The 18,906-nt window shown below is 55.5% G+C and overlaps 1 protein-coding gene across 12 annotated transcripts in view; it reads right to left on the bottom strand.

Annotated features, from left to right (window-relative positions):
• Positions 1–9,732: 9,732 nt before the first annotated feature.
• Positions 9,733–18,906, bottom strand: part of CBFA2T3 (CBFA2/RUNX1 partner transcriptional co-repressor 3) — a 112,326-nt gene continuing 103,152 nt past the window's right edge. For 7 of the 12 annotated variants that reach the window (XM_050922640.1, XM_050922644.1, XM_050922641.1 and 4 more), the window contains 6 exons: positions 17,591–17,841; positions 15,963–16,048; positions 14,567–14,762; positions 12,791–12,859; positions 11,117–11,302; positions 9,733–10,595 (listed from right to left, as the gene is read on the bottom strand). In XM_050922640.1, the coding sequence (XP_050778597.1) occupies positions 10,171–10,595; positions 11,117–11,302; positions 12,791–12,859; positions 14,567–14,762; positions 15,963–16,048; positions 17,591–17,841 (1,213 nt within the window). In that variant the 3' untranslated portion in view covers positions 9,733–10,170. Of the gene's footprint in view, positions 10,596–11,111; positions 11,303–12,790; positions 12,860–14,566; positions 14,763–15,962; positions 16,049–17,590; positions 17,842–18,906 lie in introns of all 12 variants that reach the window. The other 5 variants (XM_050922645.1, XM_050922652.1, XM_050922646.1 and 2 more) reach the window with 3 other exon arrangements.

Below are 18,906 nucleotides of genomic sequence, written 5' to 3'. Positions count from 1 at the left end.
TTGAGCACTGCCCTTCTCACAGGCAAACAAATCAACCCACTCTAGGGCACCTGGAGGCCAGGAGGAAGCTGCACCTGGGGCAGCCCCCGCCAGCTCTCCATTTGATACATCAGCAGCCAATCGCAGGCAGCGGTGACCCACCCAGGGGCAGAGAGGTCACAGCCCAGCTGGTGTGAGCACCAGAGCTCCCTGCTGGGGGGGCAGACCAGCTCAAGTGTTTACAGGTTCCCTCTGCTAGGGAGAGGGTTTGGCAGCACAGCTCCTTGGGTAGCAGCTCTGTGCTTTAAAATAGCAGTTTGGGGGTTCTAGACCCCTAGTCACTAGCTAGCTGATCACACTAGTGTCCAGCTCTACATTGTTGAGGGGCTCATCTTACTGCTCCCATTCCCCTCTGAGCTGCTAGCAGGTGACATCACTGCTTTTCCCCACTTTAAGGGTGCAGTGAGTCCCAGGATTTTTTTGGAATGGAGGCTTAGGTGGTGGAGGTAACTAAATAAATCCTAGCATGTTACCTCTCCCCAGGAACCAGACTGGCTTGCCCCGGGCTGTGCATGGCCTCTTAGACTGCAGGGAGGATCCCTGCTAGCTGGAGTTACCATGCGTGGGCAGAGCTATGTGTATGTGCTGGGACGTCCATTGTTTGGGGCCCCAATCCAGGAAAGCAGGTGTCAACTTCAAGCATCTGAGTAGTCCCACTGGGCTAAACGGGATTAATCACCTGATGAAAGTTAAGCAGGTGCTGTAGTGCACAGCTGGAGCAGGGCTTTGGACTCTGCTCTGTCAGCCCCCGCAGCCAGTTCTGCTCTGATAAGAAGCCTTTCAGCCCAGTATTTCCCAGCTGGCCACCAGAGCATCCGCCCCCGTGTTTGACACCAGTGCACGGCTCTGGGCTGTGCACAGAACATTGCAGGCCCTGAAATGAAGTGAACCCCCAGTGGTTTTCATACACAGACATTTAGTTTCCATGGCATTGCGAAGCTCCCCAAAACTGTCAACACTAGGGAGAGGAAGGTAGGAGAGCAATGGGGGGTGCAGGTCAGGACTGAGATGCATTGAGTGAGGCTGCTGCGCTTCACCCCCGAGGTGGCTGCACCTCCATGGTGGAGGAACCAGCCTGCTATACACAGGGCTTGATTCACCTGAAGCCAAAGTAATGAGGACTGTGGGTCCTAGCAGTGGCAAGCCCCCTGGCAGGGTGCAGGGCAGTGCAAGGTGTGTGTCCGCCCTGGTCCAGCCAGAGAGCCCAGCTCCGCAGTGAGCAGTGTGAGGGCATTGGCCTGGATGCCTTGGGACTGGGTGTGTGTGTGTGTGTCTGTGTGCTGGTTCACTACATCCCTAACACCCTCACAATCAGCTGTAAATTAAAGCAGCCCTTCCTCAGGGGAAACAACCTGGCCTGGCCTGTCCAGGGGTGAATCCTTCTCCCTTGAAATGGGCCCACTTCCTGCTCCCTTTCCCCTTCCCCAGCCCTGCCCTGCTCCTCCCGTTTGCTGTTGCTCAGCCCTCCAGCTGGTGGCTCTTGTTTCCTTTCCTCCCCCTCCTGAAGCAGTGGCCCCTTGTTTCCAGATGTTTTTATCTGCTGCAGCAGCTGGCAAGAAGGAGCTATGGAGGCGGTGCCAGCAACATCTGACTGTCGGGCTCTCTGGGGACCCACCAGCAAGTGCCCCAGGGGGCACAGTTTGAGAACGGGGCTTCCATGGGAGCTTGTCCCGTACGTGCAAAGCATGGGACTGCACGGTTGGGGGGCCAGGGGCCGCATTGAAATATGCCTGCTGTTAGCTAGGGATGTCGCAAATCCAGACCCCTTGGGATTTCAGTGGGGGCTTCACACATCAAGGCCAGGAGCTGCCCCTGCTGTTTGGTTACTGGGCCGGGAAGGGGCCTCCTCTATTTCTGGCTTGGGCGTGGCCAAAGTCTTGTGAGATGGCCACTGTTTCAAACACTGGAAAACCTGGGTGAGGTCAGAGATGGAGGGTCGGGAGCCAAACGCCAATGCACAGCCCTGCAACCAGAGCCCTGCCTGACCCAACCCCGGACACCCACAACAGCTCGTCCTCAGCCCAGCTCTGGTGCTGCAGGCCTTGCCGCAGCCTAGTTTCATTTGCAAAGGGCAAAGCTGAGGGCAGGTTAAGTTAAAAGGGTGGAACTTTATTAAACCCTGTGCACTGCTCTGCCCGTGTGGCTGAATTGCTTCCCCATGTCCCCTGTGCTGCTGGCGTCCCCTCTGCCACAGCTCACTGCCAGGTTTTCCAGAGAGTCCTTATTCCCCTCCAGGGAATGTTGGCCCTCTGACCCCAGGCCCACTGATGAGGGTACAACCCTCACTGCTGTGAACAGGGGAAGTGGCCTTGTTGTTCTTAATCAAGGTTTTCAAAAGCAACGAGTGATTTTGGGGACCCATCTTGAAACATCTCAAGGGGGCTTGTGGGTGGGTGGGAGGTCATCGCTGCTTGAAAACCAGGCCTCTGAAAAGGATCTCACATTGGGCCCCAGAATCACTGGTCACTTGAAAACTGTGGCCTTCATGCTGGGTACATGGATAGAACCAAAGCCATTTGCCAGCTCCCCCCTCCTGGCCTCCTGGTTAGGCACATCACCGGGGGAGGAGGGCCGGGGCTGAACAGAACACAAATCACAGCAGCGGGTACCCCTGGGTGATATTAAATTGTCTTTATTACACAGATACAGAGTTAAGAACAGACATAACCTGAATCATAATGTTTACATCTTTCACAGGTCAAACATACAGTACAGTTAGAGAAAGCAGGGAACCGCGGGGGAGGGGCAGCATGCCAAAAAACCTCCTATCATGTCGTCATTTCTCCGGAATGGCCACGGAAACCCACAAACAGCAGGGAGCGGGGTGGGGTGGGGGTGTGATTTCTGTTTTCTCCCCTCCTTAAACTCGTTTTCTACACATGCCCACCAGTCTATACAAGCCAGGCCTCCTCCATCCCCTTTCATTCAAATATTGCACAGTTTGACGACTCACTCGCCTCCCAGCCCCCTGACAGTGGCGCTCCCATGGGCCTAGCAGGAGCAGGTTATTGGGTTCTGACAGGGCATGTCAGTGGCTTTCGAGACTTTCGGCAGAGTCGCTTCAGAGATGGGGGAGCGGGAGCAGAACTGGGGTGGGTCACACCCATCCCTGGGGTTTAGCGAAGTTCCACTCAGGTGGGCTGAACAGCCTGGGCTCTCCTGAATTGCAGGCGGTTGGCTGTCTGGGTCACCCTTGAGCTAGGGACAAGGAAATGTGTGAGGAAGGGGGAAATTCTGGGAGCACCTGGTGGTTTGTTTGTTTGTTTTTGGTGAGGAATCAGAGCAAATTCTCCTGGATTGCTGCTGCAGAGCCACCTTTCAGAGGCTCAGCCGCCAGATCTGGACGGGATCCCAGAATCTGCCGCTCTGATGAGGCTTAGCAGAAAGTCTGAGAACCTAGGTTTACTCTGTTTATTTTCCCTGGGCTGTGTTTACGTCTGTTTTTTTGACACCCTAAGCAGGGGTTTCCTGCTGCTGTTCTCCAAAGCAGCTGACAAGCCAAGAGATGGGCTTGTTACAAGAAACACAAACACCCTCCGGCTCCCCCAGATCTGCCTTACATAAAACCACCAGGGCACAGAGATGGGAAGCAGGGTCCCTCCTACCTGGGGGCGGGGATCGCAGCCCAGGAAACTCCTTCTCCTCCCATTCATTGCTGTAACTAGCACACACATGAATTAAACTGAGCCCGGCCGAAATCCCCACCTACCTCAGGCAACTGCCCCACCCCCAGCACAAAGGCCACAAAATTGGATGGGGATGCCCATAAAGAGGATCGTAAGAGGAAGAGACCAGAGCACAATGTGTGTGTGTGTACGTGTACAGGGAGTGCATGGTGAGTTCACATGGGGCAATGGCCAGGAGCGAACCAGTTGCACCAGCAGCACTGGCTCTGTTTTGCTCCTACAGAATAGATCGCACCCAAGTAATTTCTGCCTGTGTTTGCTGGTAAGCGTGTGACCGGAAGGATGTTGCCAGCAGTCTCAGGAAGACTGACTCCCCTGTGCTCTAACTGCCTCCAAGTAGCGTAAGAGTGGTCTGGGGGTATCTAAGCCATAAGACACAACCAATTGGCATTCAAGAACCATTGGCGCACATCACAGGTGCACCCTGAGAAGTGCTCCCAACACCTGACTCACCGGGGAGATGCACCCTGGGTGCTTCGCTGTTCACTCAGCCGTGCCCGTCCCACGCTCCCCTGTCCCGGAGATGCGGCTGCTAGCGCAGCCTGACTCCCACTAGGAAGATTGTGCCTGGGCAGGACCTTGCTGCCAGAACTTCAGAGAAGAGCAAGACGGATTGGTGGGGGCTGGAGGGGAGCTGAGAAGAGCTGAGCAATGAGGAAGGAAGGAGGGATACGATTCGAGTGCTACTCCACATGTATTTGATAGGAGGTAAAGCACCAGGAGTGTGATCACGCTGGCTGCAAGAAGAGAGTGGAACTAGCAGCAATGGGATGCTATTAAGAAAGGGAGAATATAGACTCTCCAGAAAACCTGGCAGTGAGACGTGGCAGACCAGGGAACAAAACCCCGTCACAGGACTAAGCAAAGCCCTAGTAAATGTACCATGTGGAACAGTCTTGCCCGGACCCCGGAATGATCTGAACAGATCCTAAGGGAGTTCTTCCAACTCTAAGGTCTAGGATCACCAATAAACTCTGGCCAGGCAATCCAATGGATGTGTCCAGCACTCGCATGCTAGAGCCGCACTGGCATGAGGTCCCTGGGGTGCGGCTCTGCCCGGCTGGAGCAGGGCAGACGGGAGTTGCTTTGGTTTCTGCTTGGATTTCAATTTGGAAACTTGGAGGATGGGCCCAAGTTAAAGAGCCCCCTATGGAAATGGGTCCATGGTGAGTCACGCTTAAAGCCAAACGAAACCCCCATCTTGCTGTCCCTGTGTCAATAAACGGCTCCGCCCCTTGGGCGCATGCTTTAAACTGTCTGATCCTATGTGCAGCATAGGGCTGGGGCTCCAGCACTGAGAAAGAACCTGGCATCCTCAGGAATGACCTGCAAAACGCGCCCGTTTCCCTCCACCCCACGGGAACAGGAAGGTGACCTGAATGAACGCGGCACCATGCTGGGCCGAGGCACATATTTATTGCAAACGACTAGCCAATCCTGCAGAGAGCCACGTGCCCAGTGATGTCAGTGGGATTGGAGGACACAAGGTGCCACCCGAGATGGTGCCCTTTGGGCTGTCCCGGATCCCAGATGCCTCTGTGCTGAGCTACCTGGTGTTGTTCTGACCTCACCACTTCAGCCACAAAACCATCCGCTGCCTCTGCTTGGGGTTGGGCTCATCCCCTGTTTTTCTCCTCACTGCCCAGGGGCTGCTGGAAGGAAGGCAGCAGGCGCCCTCCCTCCCACACTCCTGCTGCTGCCCAGGCAGAGCTGCCATGTGGGGAGGGTCACTCAGCTTAAATATCTTCTGGCACGGGCTCCAGGAGGGGCGAAACATTGGCCCTTCCTTTTCTGATCATCTCCAGTGACTTCACAAAAAGATGCCCAAAAAGCCACCACCCAGGAGACAGAAATATCCCAATTGCCCCCTTTACCCCCCCCCCCCCAGTAATACGCACGGGGACAGCTCCTGTGCCCAGGAGAGTCAGCATTCCTGGATTTCTGGCCTAGGATAAGTTCCTTTTCCTACACAATCTGGGCCTACACCGTAACCATGAGGCAGGTGGATATGCCGTGGAGCCAGGCCAAATTCTGCTCTTAGTGACATCCCTGCAAACCCCAGGGAGGCAAAGCGCCTGCAGGTAAGTCACTGAGTGTAGAATCTGGCCCACTGCAAGGTGTACACACCACGCACACTACGCAATCTAACCATGCTGCTTTGCTGCAGTGATTTAAAACCTGCTGACACGGCAGTGGTTGAGGATGCCGTTAACTCTCCCAGCTGTTGTATGTTCCACTGGGAATAACATTTCCAGGCAACGGGGGGCAGAGGAGAGAATCAGGGATTAGCAGGACACAGGAGGGTGAGGAGACCCTGCAAAGCCCACACATAAGAAGGCTTTGACTGAGGAGGTTTAGCAAGACAATCTCACAACGAAAGAGCCTGGAGCCGCATGCATCCTCTAGCCCTACTCCTAGGAGCCAGTGTGTGGTTTTCTCTATTGCGGCTGCCTGCTTTTCTTGCCCACGGGCGTTATTGTCTGGGAAGCTGCATGCTCCCGTTGGTTTTTTGGCCACTGAAATACTCTATTTTAAAGCTTTCCGGTTTTGCCTTCTGCAAGAGGCTCCCTGCACGATCACCTCTCCTCTCCCAGAGCCTTTGGTTTGAAGACAAGCTTGTGGAGTTCTTTTTAAACGGGGTTATTTCCTTTCTATACAATTGTCATCTATGGTTTTTAAGCAAGCTGGAGGTAGAGCGGCAGGGTCCGGATGCTGAGCAGATGTGAGACGGATGGGACAGAGAGCGGCCGAAATTCAAGCACAAGAGGAGGTTTAGAAAAATAACAAACACTAAGAATGGCAGGACGAACCCTGCAGTTAATTACATCTGAAAACTCTTATATATTACCTCTTTTCATGAAAAATAGACAATATACATATATCACTTGATAAATAAACGCAACAATCGTTCTTAGGGTGAGTGCTGCATGTCAGAAACCCAGGGTCAGAGCCTAACGCTGGAGGAATGAGGCTGCGGAAGGAAACAAACAGAAGCTCCAAATTCTCAGGTTTGGCCCATTAAAAGGTCTTTGGCTGGATTCACAGCAAGCTGCTGTCAAATGGTTGGTAAACAGACCCCAGCAGTAGCTCCAGCCCAGCTAGTTAGGGCAGCTCTGGCTGCTTTGCAGCACACAGCTTCCGCAGAGGAACCAGTCTCTGCACAGCTTCACCTTGGGCTTCAAGACTCATTACAGGTCCTAGGGAGACCTTCAGTAATGCAGAGAGATCGGTTCAGTGGCACTGCTGCTGGGACCTGCCTGCGTCAAACAGCAGATCAGTTCCAGGGGAGGAAGTTCTGCACCCACAGGTATTTACAGGCTGCTTTGTCTCTTACTGTGCCCCTCCCCGCATCCCTCACCGAGGATGTGACCTTCCTCTGGAAAGCAGCAGTTGGGACTTTAGAGGAACTGTCTCTCGGGGGTGAGGGGCTCCTGTGGAGATTCTTAGTAGCCAGGAATCCAGGCCTGTTTTAGAAAGACCAGGCTGCCATGGGGTTGGAGGAAGTTAAGGAAAGTCTTCCCCATTTCCCCAGGGATGTAAGCTTCCAACAGCGTAAGGTGTCCAGATTGTCATGTGAGGACACATTACCATGTAGGCATGGCAGGGGAGAGGAGGGCTACAGAATGAGGATGCTTCTGGCACTTGTTGGCTCCTGGCCGGCTTCAAATGCTGCCGGGTTCGCTGAGTTCAGAACTGCCAGGTGTTCAAAGCCTGCAAACTTTGGATGTAAGAACTGTGACTTCATCCTGCTCGAAGCCAACAGCAAAACTCTGGTTGCCTTCAGTAGGATGGCATCTACGCCTGGTTCTTAAGATTTGATACCCCATTGTGGCAGAGAGCTGAGGTGGGGAAGGGGACAGCAGGGCGCAAAGACTGCAGCATCGCGCTAACAACTTCCCTCAATCCCCACTTCCTGCCTGAGTCTGTCTTGCTTTGAAATCCTAGAATCCCAGGGCAAGTTGGCACCAGCTGGAGAGAACCACACGGCACCGTCTACAGCCATTTCTCAGAGGCAGTGAAAGTACATGTCAAACAGCCCTCCACGCCCTTCTCCAGGACAACTCGTCCCAGAGCCAGGACGACATGACCAAACGGCGCCAGAGCCACATCCACTGAGAAACAGCCACAACCTCAAACCTCTCCAGGGAACACGCCACACTTCTGAGGAGAGACGCAACATGGTCTTTACAACTTCACAGCAACCAGGAGGGAGCTTGAGTGGTGTGCAACTGAACGGGAAGGACTCACATTGGATGCGATGCAGCTAACAGATCCAGGGCTCACAACTAGAAAAGAAAGGGCAAAGCAGACCCAACCGCAGTGAGACCGAACAATGCCGCCTAGCCCTGCATGGATCCATTGTGCTAAACAAAGGACTCCTTGTTGTTCCAAAACCTGAATCGATGTTCTAAAGAACCACACAGTGCTTCTGAAAATGGTAGAAACAAGGGAGAGGTTCGGGGGTGGGTTGTGGGGGAGAGGAAAACATCCAAACACAGCCACCTTAGGGTTCTGAGTCAATCGCCCTCAGCCAAACCTTCCTTTGCAATGACTAGTGTCTGGGAACTTTTGATCTGAAATCTCTACTTTTTTAAAAACACACGTGATGGATTTTGCAACTCCGGAAAACTAATGCTCCTACTGAACATGTGGATTTTGCTTTTTTTTAAAACCTATTTCCTAAATTTTACATATGTCAGTGGTTTTACCTTCAGTTCTTTTTATTTGGCAAATGTCTCTTCTTTTATTATTATCATTATTATTATTATTTTTTTGGACCTCTTCAAATACTATATACATTCACATTAACGTACAATATTTGCCCTGACCGTGGCTGGGCAGTCTCCAGCTTTCTCCCTTTCTGCAGCCATGTCACTTTCCATATTGCACTCCCGTCCTCTATGCGTTATACACGATGCAAGAAATGCAAAATAATCTACATTGTCTTTTTTTTCCTTCTCTAAGAACAAGTGTTTGTTTGTTTCCTTTCTTTCCTCCTAGAAACTGTTGCAAAATCATAAGAGGGGACGCGGGTGGGAAAAGAAAAAGAGAAAGCGAAATAAAATAACCCAATGACAATGTTCATCACAGGACTGGAGAAAACATCTGGAGAACAAGGGGGTCTATCTACAGGCAATCGGAAGAGTCTTCAGAAGGGGAAAAACAAAAGGTGTCTTTTTTCTTTCCTGTGAAAGGTTGAAGGAGTAAGGACGGCAGTCACGAGATACTGGAGCTAGAGGTGGGGTTCTGGAGAGCAGAGAGAGGTAGTGGAGGAGTACAAGAAGCAGAAGGTACTGGTGCAATTGCTTTCTGCTCACACTCTGACGAGCAGTGGAGAATCAACGACAGATTGTCACAGTTGTGTTTGAAACGATGCTCTCTCTGGAACAGGACCGGGATCTGGAGGTTCTTGTTCATTAGCACGCTCTCCTAAGCAAATGAAACACGTTTATAATCCACAGAGGGAGGGAGCACACAATGCTGGCTCCCCGTCACACACACACACACACATACACACACACACACACGCACAAAAGTTGTGTATCTTTTTTGTTTGTTTTTGCTTTATTTTAATAAAATTCTTTAAATCCACAAATGCGCGTCCTTCCTCCTTCAAGGTACGTGTGGATGCTGAGAGTCCAGCGCAAGAACCCACCCCACCCCACCAAAGAATGCAAGGAGTCCAAGAGCGCCGGCTTGCCTTTGGCCACTCGTCATGGTTTGGTTGAAAGGGATAAGTGCTGCTCCGTGTTTCACAAAAAACAAACCAAAACCATCAACCGAAAAAGTAAAAATAACCAACAAGAGAACCAAAAAAACTTTGGCAGTGGAAAAAAAGTTTGGATTTTTTTGTTTGTTTGTTTGTTTTTGGATTTCCTTTGGAGCAGAGGTGAGTCTGGTATGTTCTTGGCTAGCTAGCAAGGTAGTTTACAGGTAAGCTTCCTTTACTTGGTTTTACTTTCTTTTGTTTGTTTTTTGGATTTTTTTTTTACTTAAAGCCAAAGAGTTTGACGTTTTTATTTTTTATTTTATTTTATTTTTTTTTTTACAAAAAAAAAAAGAAAAGAAAAAGAGAAGAAGTTTCTTGCCTTCTAAAATCGAAATCCTTCATCATGCCATCCCCCGGCCGCACCGAGAGGGAGATTTCACACACACACGCACATCTCCAGTGGGACAGAGACCGGTGGGTTTCCTTTCCCCGAGTCAAGGTGCGTAGAGTTTGCGGACAAATTCCTCATCCGAAAAGAAGAAAACAAACAAACAGACGATGATGATAACTCCCCAAATCATAGAAAACCGAAGTGAGAACAGAGAAGATTGGTATTTGCCTTAACTCCACTTAAAGCCCAGTTTGAGGATCCGTGAGGATTACATATGAGAGATCGAGAGGTCATTTGGAGGTCACAGAAGAGTCAGGTAGCTGAGGAAGTTGCATTGAATGCAGTTAGTTTTTCTTTTGGAGAGAAGCAGTAGCAGCAGTGACGTTCTGTAGGTTTCTCTGTTTCTTTCCCCTCTGTTGGCTGGCCGGTCGGTCGGTTAGCGTGATGCCGTTTCCAGAGGAGCTGGGGTGGCTGGCGTGCCGGAGCGCGAAGCAGCAGCCGAGCCAGTTTCGCTGGGGCTGGCGGCCATGGTGGCCACGCTGGTGATGGAGGTGCTGACAGCCACCACATCCGGTTGAGCTGAGCCCACTCCTAAGCCCACCCCGGAGGAAGGGGTTGCGCCGGCGGAGGCCTGGAGGCCCTGCAGAGTCTGCCCACAGACGTGGTGGTGCTTCTCCCAATCCTTGTGCTGGCAGAAGGAGCCGCAGTAGCGGGCCGTGTTGCATCCGCTGCAGGTCTCGCTGGCCTTGCGCCCGCAGTTCCAGCAGCTCTGTACGAGAGGGCGAAAGCAGAGACATCAGCGTCGGGGCAGTGCAGCCTGGAAGAGAGACCCAGCCCCGCTAGACACCCCTTGGGGGATGGAACCATCCAAAGGATCCCGAGCACCCACTGAACACAAGAGACCTTTGTCTTAGCTCTTAGGTTCAGGCCCCCAACGAGTAAATTGCCCTGGCCACTTTCAGGCAGTCCCCGGGCTGGTCATGCTCGTTCGATTTTACTGTATTGGATCTTTCCAAGCCCTCAGTCCCTGGGGGAAGGATGGGCCAAGCGTGGCATGGCAGCTGGGATGCCCCCACTGCGCAGGGTGAATTGCCTGCTGATCTGGTTTAAAAACCAGGCTCCTGAGCTGTAAATGCTTGAACTCAGGGGTTGTAACGGGGCAGCCCCCTCACAGCAAGCGTCCAGCCCCGCCTCGCATGCTGGGGGCGCACGCGGTGTCAGCACGCCAAGGGTTAAACTCTACTACCCTAGCGAGCATTGCGCAGCGGGGCGAGCTCGCCTCTACCTCACTCGAGTCCTCCTGCTGATTGATCACCGACAGCGCGTCCTCGGAAGCCTGGCGCTTGGCCTCCGCCAGGGCCCTCTCCATCTTGGCTCGCTCGGTAGTGATCAGCTCATGGGCTTTGCGCTCCGCATCTGACACTGCCTTCTGGAGCTCGGACATGGCCTGGCGCTTCACCTCGTTCACAGCTTCTTCTGAAAGGAAGAGCACAGATCATGTAGCGCAGCCACCGAGCTGACGGCCCGCAGGGGCGAGCCACGCAGCAGGAGACCAGATGGCAAGTCTGGGCAGCTGCTACCTGGGGTTTTACTGTCAAGGTTGGGAGGCCTGACTTTCCGTAACACAGCTGGCAGCACAGATCAGCCCTTTGCACGTGTGCATACACACATGGACATGCACACACGTGCACAGACACCGGAACATACCCATGTACACACACTGTGTGAATGCATAAATGCTCGTGCAAACGTGTGCCTAGCTCTTAGGTGGAAGAACAGGGGAACTGCCAGACTGGCTCAGACCTATGGCCCAGCCAGCCCAGTGTCCTGTCTTTAGCAGTGGGTAGCCCCAGAGGCTGGGTGGTGCAAGAACCCCCCAGAGTGGACAGCCCATAGGGGGTGGTTTCCTCCTGACCCCTAGCAGCTAGGGGTTGGTTTCTACTCTCGTGCACCCCTTCTAACTGCAGAGGGTCTTGTCCACATAACCATCTGGCAACCACAGCGCACGCTAAAGAGGAAAAGCATGTGCAGTGAGGGTTTCAAAATGAAGCTTCTGGGAGGGCAGGGACGTCTTAAAACACTGTGAGAACAAGGGCAGAATGCCTTGACCATGTTCCCTACTGCCTGTTTTTTACAGACTCACCCAGCGCTGGCACCAGGCTGAGCCAGGGGTGATGGAACCGCTGGCCCACTGAGCCACGGCCCATTGCACCCAACAACCAAGCATGAGCTTTTCTGAAAGCCTGGGCTGCCCAAGGAGAGCAGCTTGGTTGCCTGGCTCCAGCAGAGGGACGGCAGGAAATCCCATGTGTCCACGGTAGGTCTTGGCAGACAATTCCTCCATGGAGTTCAGATCCCCTCCTGCTCTCCCGGCGACTGGCCATCCAAAGGCACAAACTAAACTGCAGGGAACGAGGGGGAGGAGCAGCCTCTGGGGTCCAGCACCATCAGAAATGGTCGTCCCTGCCCTCCAGCCCCATGGAGTGCTCTACATGTCAAGGTGCCTCAGAGAGACGGAGCTAGAAAACTGGCCTACAGCGGGTGCAATCCCGTCTGTAAGCTTCCGAATTCGGTCTGGTGTGAAAGTCCCTATGGGACTCATCCAAGGCAAGGCCCTCTGGAGCCAGTGGAAAGACTCCCATTGACTTCAATGGGCTTTGGCTCAGGTCCCAGGGTCACTTAGCACCCCAGTCGCTGGTTTAGGGGACAAGGAAGGAGGCGTAGGGATGATGTTTCCGTGTAACGCTTGCCAGTCCCCAGGGCTCCTTCCCCCGATCTCAACCCCCAAAACACAGCAGGGGAATTCCACCGAGGCTCAGGCAATAGACCCAGGGATCTGGCCCAGCGACAGCAGACTCCTCAGGCTCGGCCGGGCACGGTTCGGGCCCCAGACTCATGCACCGCCTCATGCCGGCCTGTGCCGCGCTGGGCTGCAGACAGGGGATCCCACGGTGGCACACTCACCAGCTTTCCTCCAGATTTCCTCGGGCATGTAACCAGAGAGGGGCCTGGGCACAAACTCCCGGTGAGCGTCTGAAAACAAAGGGGGAGAAGAACAGGTTGGAAGAAATGAAGCGTGTCCAACTTACCCAACAGCCCAGGAGAGCTGTGCTACAGTGCGGTCAGTGCTGAGACCGACAGCGCCACAGTGGAAACGATCCCTGCCTGCTCTTGCCTGCAAGATACACGCAGAGCTGTTGTAAGAGCTGCTAACACCCTGGGCCGGGTTCTCCTCTGCCTGGCACCTGGCGCTGGGACACTTGGGCAAAGGGCGTGTCAAGTGCAACCCACTCAAAATGGTGCCTGAGTTGGCATCGTGTAAATGACGACACGAGCGCAGGGCAGGGGAGAATCAGGCCCAGGGTGCCACTGGCTGTTTCACAGACGGGAGTACTCGATTTGCTGTGTATTTGGTTTTGCCACGAGGGTTTTAGTGGGCAGAGCAGAGGTAAACATCAGTGTGTGTCAAAGTGAGCCCTCGAAAGTCCCAGCTAGACCCAGGCACAGTGCAGGTACAGGCAGGGAGGGCTTTGCCCACCCCCCTCACCCTGGCGAGAACCACCCAGCGGCCCCCACGTGGCTCAGGGAATACATCTGTCTTGAGTAGATGCTGATCTTCGCTGGGGACCCACTTGAGATCCTGGGCTCTCCCTCCAATGCTGTCAAGGCTAGGGCATCCCCTGCCAGGCTCTTGTTGGAAGCCACCCATCTTCTTTTGGTTTTTATTTGCAATACAATGCACCTGGCAGCCCAGGGACCGCGGGGAGCTGTGGGAGGGACTCTAGCCTCCTGCAGTGATGCTTTGCAGAGGGAACAGGAATGGAGCGTCTCAGGGGACGGGAACCACCAAGAGCTGGAGTGAAGCTCTCTGCCATTGGCACTCGCTGGTGACGGGGCGCAGCACCAGGGCCACAAGACAGCAGGCATGAGGTCCTGCTGAGGGGATAGCTGGGGTGGGAGTGGAGAATCCTTTCCCCTCAGTCACTAGGGGCTGGGGAACAAGGCCTGGCAGCAGGGCTGAGATTTCAGGTCTCCATATCACTCTGGGACATTTCGTTCCCTTCCGTCACCTCGGCGGATGAGTTCATGCCATTGAAGCACCTTCCATCTCGGTCACTGTCCCCTCCAGAACACAGAGCCGCTGCCCGGGGGCTGGTCTCTGTCTCAGGCACTGGGGGCTGTTTCCACTTGCTCAGGGCAGCGAAGTCCCCATCTGGGGTGGATGCTGACAGTACGTATCGGAAGAGTGCCCAGGGCTGCTGCTGGGTTCTGATCAAATTCACAGGTGACCCCAAAGGGGAGAAAGGGGGCCTCTCACGAGGAGGAGAGAGCCGAAAGGCAGAGGAACCCGGCAGCGAGATGGGAGCAGCGCGGCTGCAGGCAATGCAGGGAGGGACTGATGGTAAAGTCCTGCACCCAGGAAAGGAAAGAGACAGCCCAGAGACTGAATGCGGGATGGGACCCAGCAGCCACACCCCAGGCACTTTACGCTGAGGTCACCTTGCTCCCGAGCGCTGTTCGGCCCAAGCCCTCAGCTGCTGCAGGGGAGAGGCTTGGCAGGGGGTGCCCAGGTGTGTTTGTGGGGTTGCTCTGCTAAAGCATCCAGCTCTTTGCAAGCTCCTCAAACAGACCCGGGCTGGGCACCCAGGAGGCAGTCTAGGAAGGCGCCTTCCCAGCCCTGAGTCACTCTGCTACACCCGCCTTGTGTGGGGAAAGCTGCTCTGCTGGGCCTGTCAGTACCTAATGTGGGGGCCTCAGAGTTGGAGGAGCTGTTGTGGGGGCGGGGTGGGGGGTTGGTGCCTTTCTTCATGTCTTCAGCATCGCTGTAGCGGCGGATCCAGTGGTTGAGCTCCTCGCGGTCAGCCTCCTGGCAGCGGCGCAGCACGGTGAGGGAGCGCCGCGTCTTCTCCACCATGTCCATGATGCAGTTCAGCAGCTGCCAGAGAGCAGGAGGGAGAGCACAGGTAAGGCCTGGGCATGGGGTACATGCTGGGGGGTAGCTGCACCAGTGCAAACCCTTGTCTCAGGGTAAGATGGGCTTGCACTGGTGCTTCTCACCCCAGTATGTGATGCATCTGTGCAAACCCCAGTTTGCACCAGGGGAGCATGTCTACAGCGGGTTTGTGTCTGTCCCAATTTGCACAGGGGGAGCGTGTCTACTGCAGGTTTGTGTGTCCCGATTTGCACGGGGGGAGTGTGCCTACCTCAGGCTTGTGTCTGTCCCGATTTGCAGCGGCGGAGTGTGTCTACCGCAGGCTTGTGTCTGTCCCGATTTGCAGCGGGGGAGTGTGTCTACCGCAGGCTTGTGTCTGTCCCGATTTGCAGCGGGGGAGTGTGTCTACCGCAGGCTTGTGTCTGTCCCAATTTGCAGCGGGGGAGTGTGTCTACCGCAGGCTTGTGTCTGTCCCGATTTGCAGCGGGGGAGTGTGTCTACTGCAGGTTTGCGTCTGGCCTGATCTGCAGCAGGGGAGTGTGTCTACCGCAGGCTTGTGTCTGTCCCGATTTGCAGCGGGGGAGTGTGTCTACCGCAGGCTTGTGTCTGTCCCGATTTGCACTGAGGGGAAGTGTGTCTACACAAGGCATGCATCAATGGAGTTACACTCAGCACACTTCCTGTGGCTTGCCAAGCCCTGAGAAGGTGCCACCTTTGCATTGACTGGTTCCCAGGAGTTTCCCGTAGGCCAGGGCAGCCGGACAGGGCTCAGAATGGGGAACCATAAGCCAGGGAACACAAAACGGGGTCCTGACTCAAATTCCAACAGACAGGGACCCCAGGGCTCCAAGGAGGGGCGGGGTCCACCAGCTGGGGGACGGGGTTCAGTTTCTGCAGGAATCCTGGCTCAGGAAACGCCATCCATTTCAGGGGGGATTTCCCCAGAGCCAGGGCTACAGGAGCAGGCCCCACATCGAACGTCAGAGAATATGGTGAGCAGCACGGGACAGGAACCAGAGAAGTCTGGACGAGTTAACCTAGGAGCCCCTCCGTGGAGGGGCCAGACCTCCTGTTCTCTAGAGCAGCTAATCCATGCCCTCCCCAACCCGCCCCACCCCACAGTGAGCACAAGTGCCAGGGCTGCCCCAGTGCTTGGCAGGGCTGCCCAGGTAACAGACAGCGGCAAGCGCGGTAGCTACGTACGTTGTTGAGGTGTTTCCACTCCTCAGCCCACTCCCTGTCTGTTAGTCTGTGGTCGATCACTTCCTCCTGGCGGGAGCCATGCATGGCTGGAAGAGAACACACAGGTCAGCGAGAGCCAGTCGCCCTGGGCCAGAGCTCTGGGCACCTCAGTCACGGCTATTTGTTATCTGTTAGGACAGCATGTCGGGGCCGAGCTCCGGGGTCAGGGCCCCTTGTGCTGGACACTGTACAGAGCAAAGAGATGGTCCCCGGCCCAGTGCGCTTCCTTCCCGTGGCCTGAGAGCAATGCTGGCAGGCATGGGGCGTGCCTGGCCCACACAGCGTGCTGGGAGGTGCCACGCGGGGCCCGGGGCTGGAACACACTGCTCTGCCTTGGGCTGCACCCACTCAGAGACAGGGCTTCGGGAGCTCGACACGGGACAGCAGTGAAGTCACGCCCCACGTCAGGAGAGGCCGTCAGGGAAAAAGAGAGAGAGAGAGAGAGAGACGTTCGAAAATCAGAGCAGTCTCTATACCCTCCATACAGCCCCCACTCGGGCCAGCTCTGGAACACAGGGCACTGCCTGAGCAGCCCGGAGACGTGAACAGTCCTTGGGGCTAACTTGCAGAGAGACGCTTCGCCTGCCCTTTGCTAACCGGGGAATTGGGCTTTGGGAGAGCTGCCCATGTGCCAGGAACAGGGTCACCCTCCTAGCAGCCATGGGTTAGGCGGGGCAGCACCCTCTTGCCAATCACTCTTTACCCGGCCCTCCCCTGCAGGAGACCCTGCAGTAACAGGTGCCCACCCCCCTCCCCCAGTCACGTTTCCAATTACTATCTTCTCAGCGGCAGGGAGGGGGACCTGTGCAGGACCACCAAGAACTCAGCCTGTCTAGGACCCCTGGCAGCCCCAGAATGTCAGATGGATTTTCCCAGGGAGTCAGGGATGGAAATGCTGAGTGATTTGTGTAACTCAGGCTGTGTCTACACTGCGCACTAACCCGGACTCTGACCAAGCTCCACTTCCGTCCACACACACTCAGTCTGCTCGGGTCACAAGCACCCAGGACTTGGGTCCTAGGAGCCTGCTAGGGGGTGGGTCAGAGCCCGAGTACCCCAGTGGCTGGGGTCGAAGCCCGGGCACTGTGCAGTGTGGCTGCAGAGCAAGCCAGAGACTCGAGTCAGAAGGGCTGTGCAGCGCAGTAGGGACATCTCGCTTCTCTCTGCAGAGCTGGGGCTGAATCCATCACCTGGTGTAACTCCGCTGCCTGCACTGGGTTGGGCCCTCTGTCTACACCCTGCCCCCAACTGCCAGCCTCCCCCGGCTCACCTTGCTCATCCCCTCGTTACGCTCTCAAGCCACCCAGAGCCACAGAGGCTCCCTGCCTTGGCCCAGTGCTTTGTGGTGGCCAGTCCCCACCAGACTGCACACGCTCCAGGGAGGCAGCCTGCCCCCCGGTGAATTCCCAGGCACCTCCCCTTGGGCATGCAGTCTATGGTGCCCTTTCCCCCAGCCTGCAGAGCACCCCCTGCACAGAACAGTGTGGCCCCCGCAGCAGTGAAGGGGAAGGGATGCTTTCCGGGACATCAATCCCCCGAATGCTCCCCACAGCAGTGGGGCCCTCCAGCCCACGCCACCTCCCACTCACCCACTTGCCGGTGGCGCTCCCGGAGCTCCCTGGGGTCGGGGTGCCGGTAGGTGTCCCGGTAGTGGTGTGCCATGGCCATGTCCTCCAGGCGGTAGTGTGGTGGCGGTGGTGGGGTGGGGTGAGGCAGCCCGTTGGGCTGGTGGCTCAGCCCGTTGCTGGGGCTGTACCGCTGAGCGGGGCTCATGGTGCACGGCCGTTTGCTGAGGTGTTCGGGGTGCAGAGGGTCTCGGTCCAAGCCGTTCTCTTTGGTCCTGCTCCGTGGAGGAGAAAAAGGGCGACCTGGTTACAACACTAGGAAAGGGCTTCCTGACCCTCATCTCCTTTGTAAAGTGCTTTGAGCCCCAGCCCAGTGCTCTGGCCACTGCGCCCAACTCTGACAATGACTCCCTTGGGGGCCTTGGGCAAGTCATTGCCCTTCTGTGCCTCAGTTTCCCCCTCGTCAAATGAGGGGGGATGGTCCTGACCTACAGAACCTGAGGATAAGAAATGCTAGAAATGCAACTAGCTGCCAACATACTCAGTCCGACCTGGAGCCCGCATCATTGTGTCCTGGGTGCAGCGAGTGATTCTTCCAAGTGGGGGAAGTGCTGAACTCACAGACTGAACTAGACAGCTGTGGGCCAGATTCGTCTCTGGCTCCTGCCTGCTCATGCACTGGCCCCCTGCAGGTGCAGTCTGCTGGGGGACAGGGCACATGGCCAGGGAGGTAGGGGGCTGTATGTCTACACAGCACACTAACCCAGGCTCTGACTCACGTTTGAGCCCCAGTCCTTCTTCTGTCCACACACCAATCAGTCTGACTCGGGTCACAAGCACACAGGACCCGGGTCCTCAGACCGTGCTGGGGGGAGGGTCCTAGCCCGAGTCTCATTGTGACTTGGGGCCAAGCCCCATCGCAGTGCAGTGTGGACACAGCCCAAGACAGGAGGGCTGCACAGTGCACTGTAGATGTGCTAGCACGGCTGCGAGACCTGGGGCCAGCACCTGTAAGACCCAGTTTACCATACAATGTGGACGCTCAAGCCCTGGCTTAGAAACCCAGAGACCCCCCAGGCCAGGCTCCATAAAGCCAGGTTCACAATGCAGCGCAGACACACTGTAGGAGCCAGCTAAGCCTGCCAAGTGGGTGGCACTGGTCACAAACAGGTGTGTGGCCAGGACGGCTGGAGAGGCTGATTTCTGCCCAGAGAGCTCTCCCGGTGCCTGGGTGGAGGTGCAAACTGCCCACCTTTCCGGGAAGCCCCAAGGAGGTGGATGGTGGGAACCTCAGCTGCCCTCTACTGGAGTGAACCTCCCCTCTGGTACAGGGGGCTTAG

This window comes from Gopherus flavomarginatus, chromosome 14 (assembly GCF_025201925.1).
Source record: "Gopherus flavomarginatus isolate rGopFla2 chromosome 14, rGopFla2.mat.asm, whole genome shotgun sequence".
Lineage (NCBI taxonomy): Eukaryota > Metazoa > Chordata > Testudines > Testudinidae > Gopherus > Gopherus flavomarginatus.
This window is presented reverse-complemented; position numbering and strand designations above follow the sequence as displayed.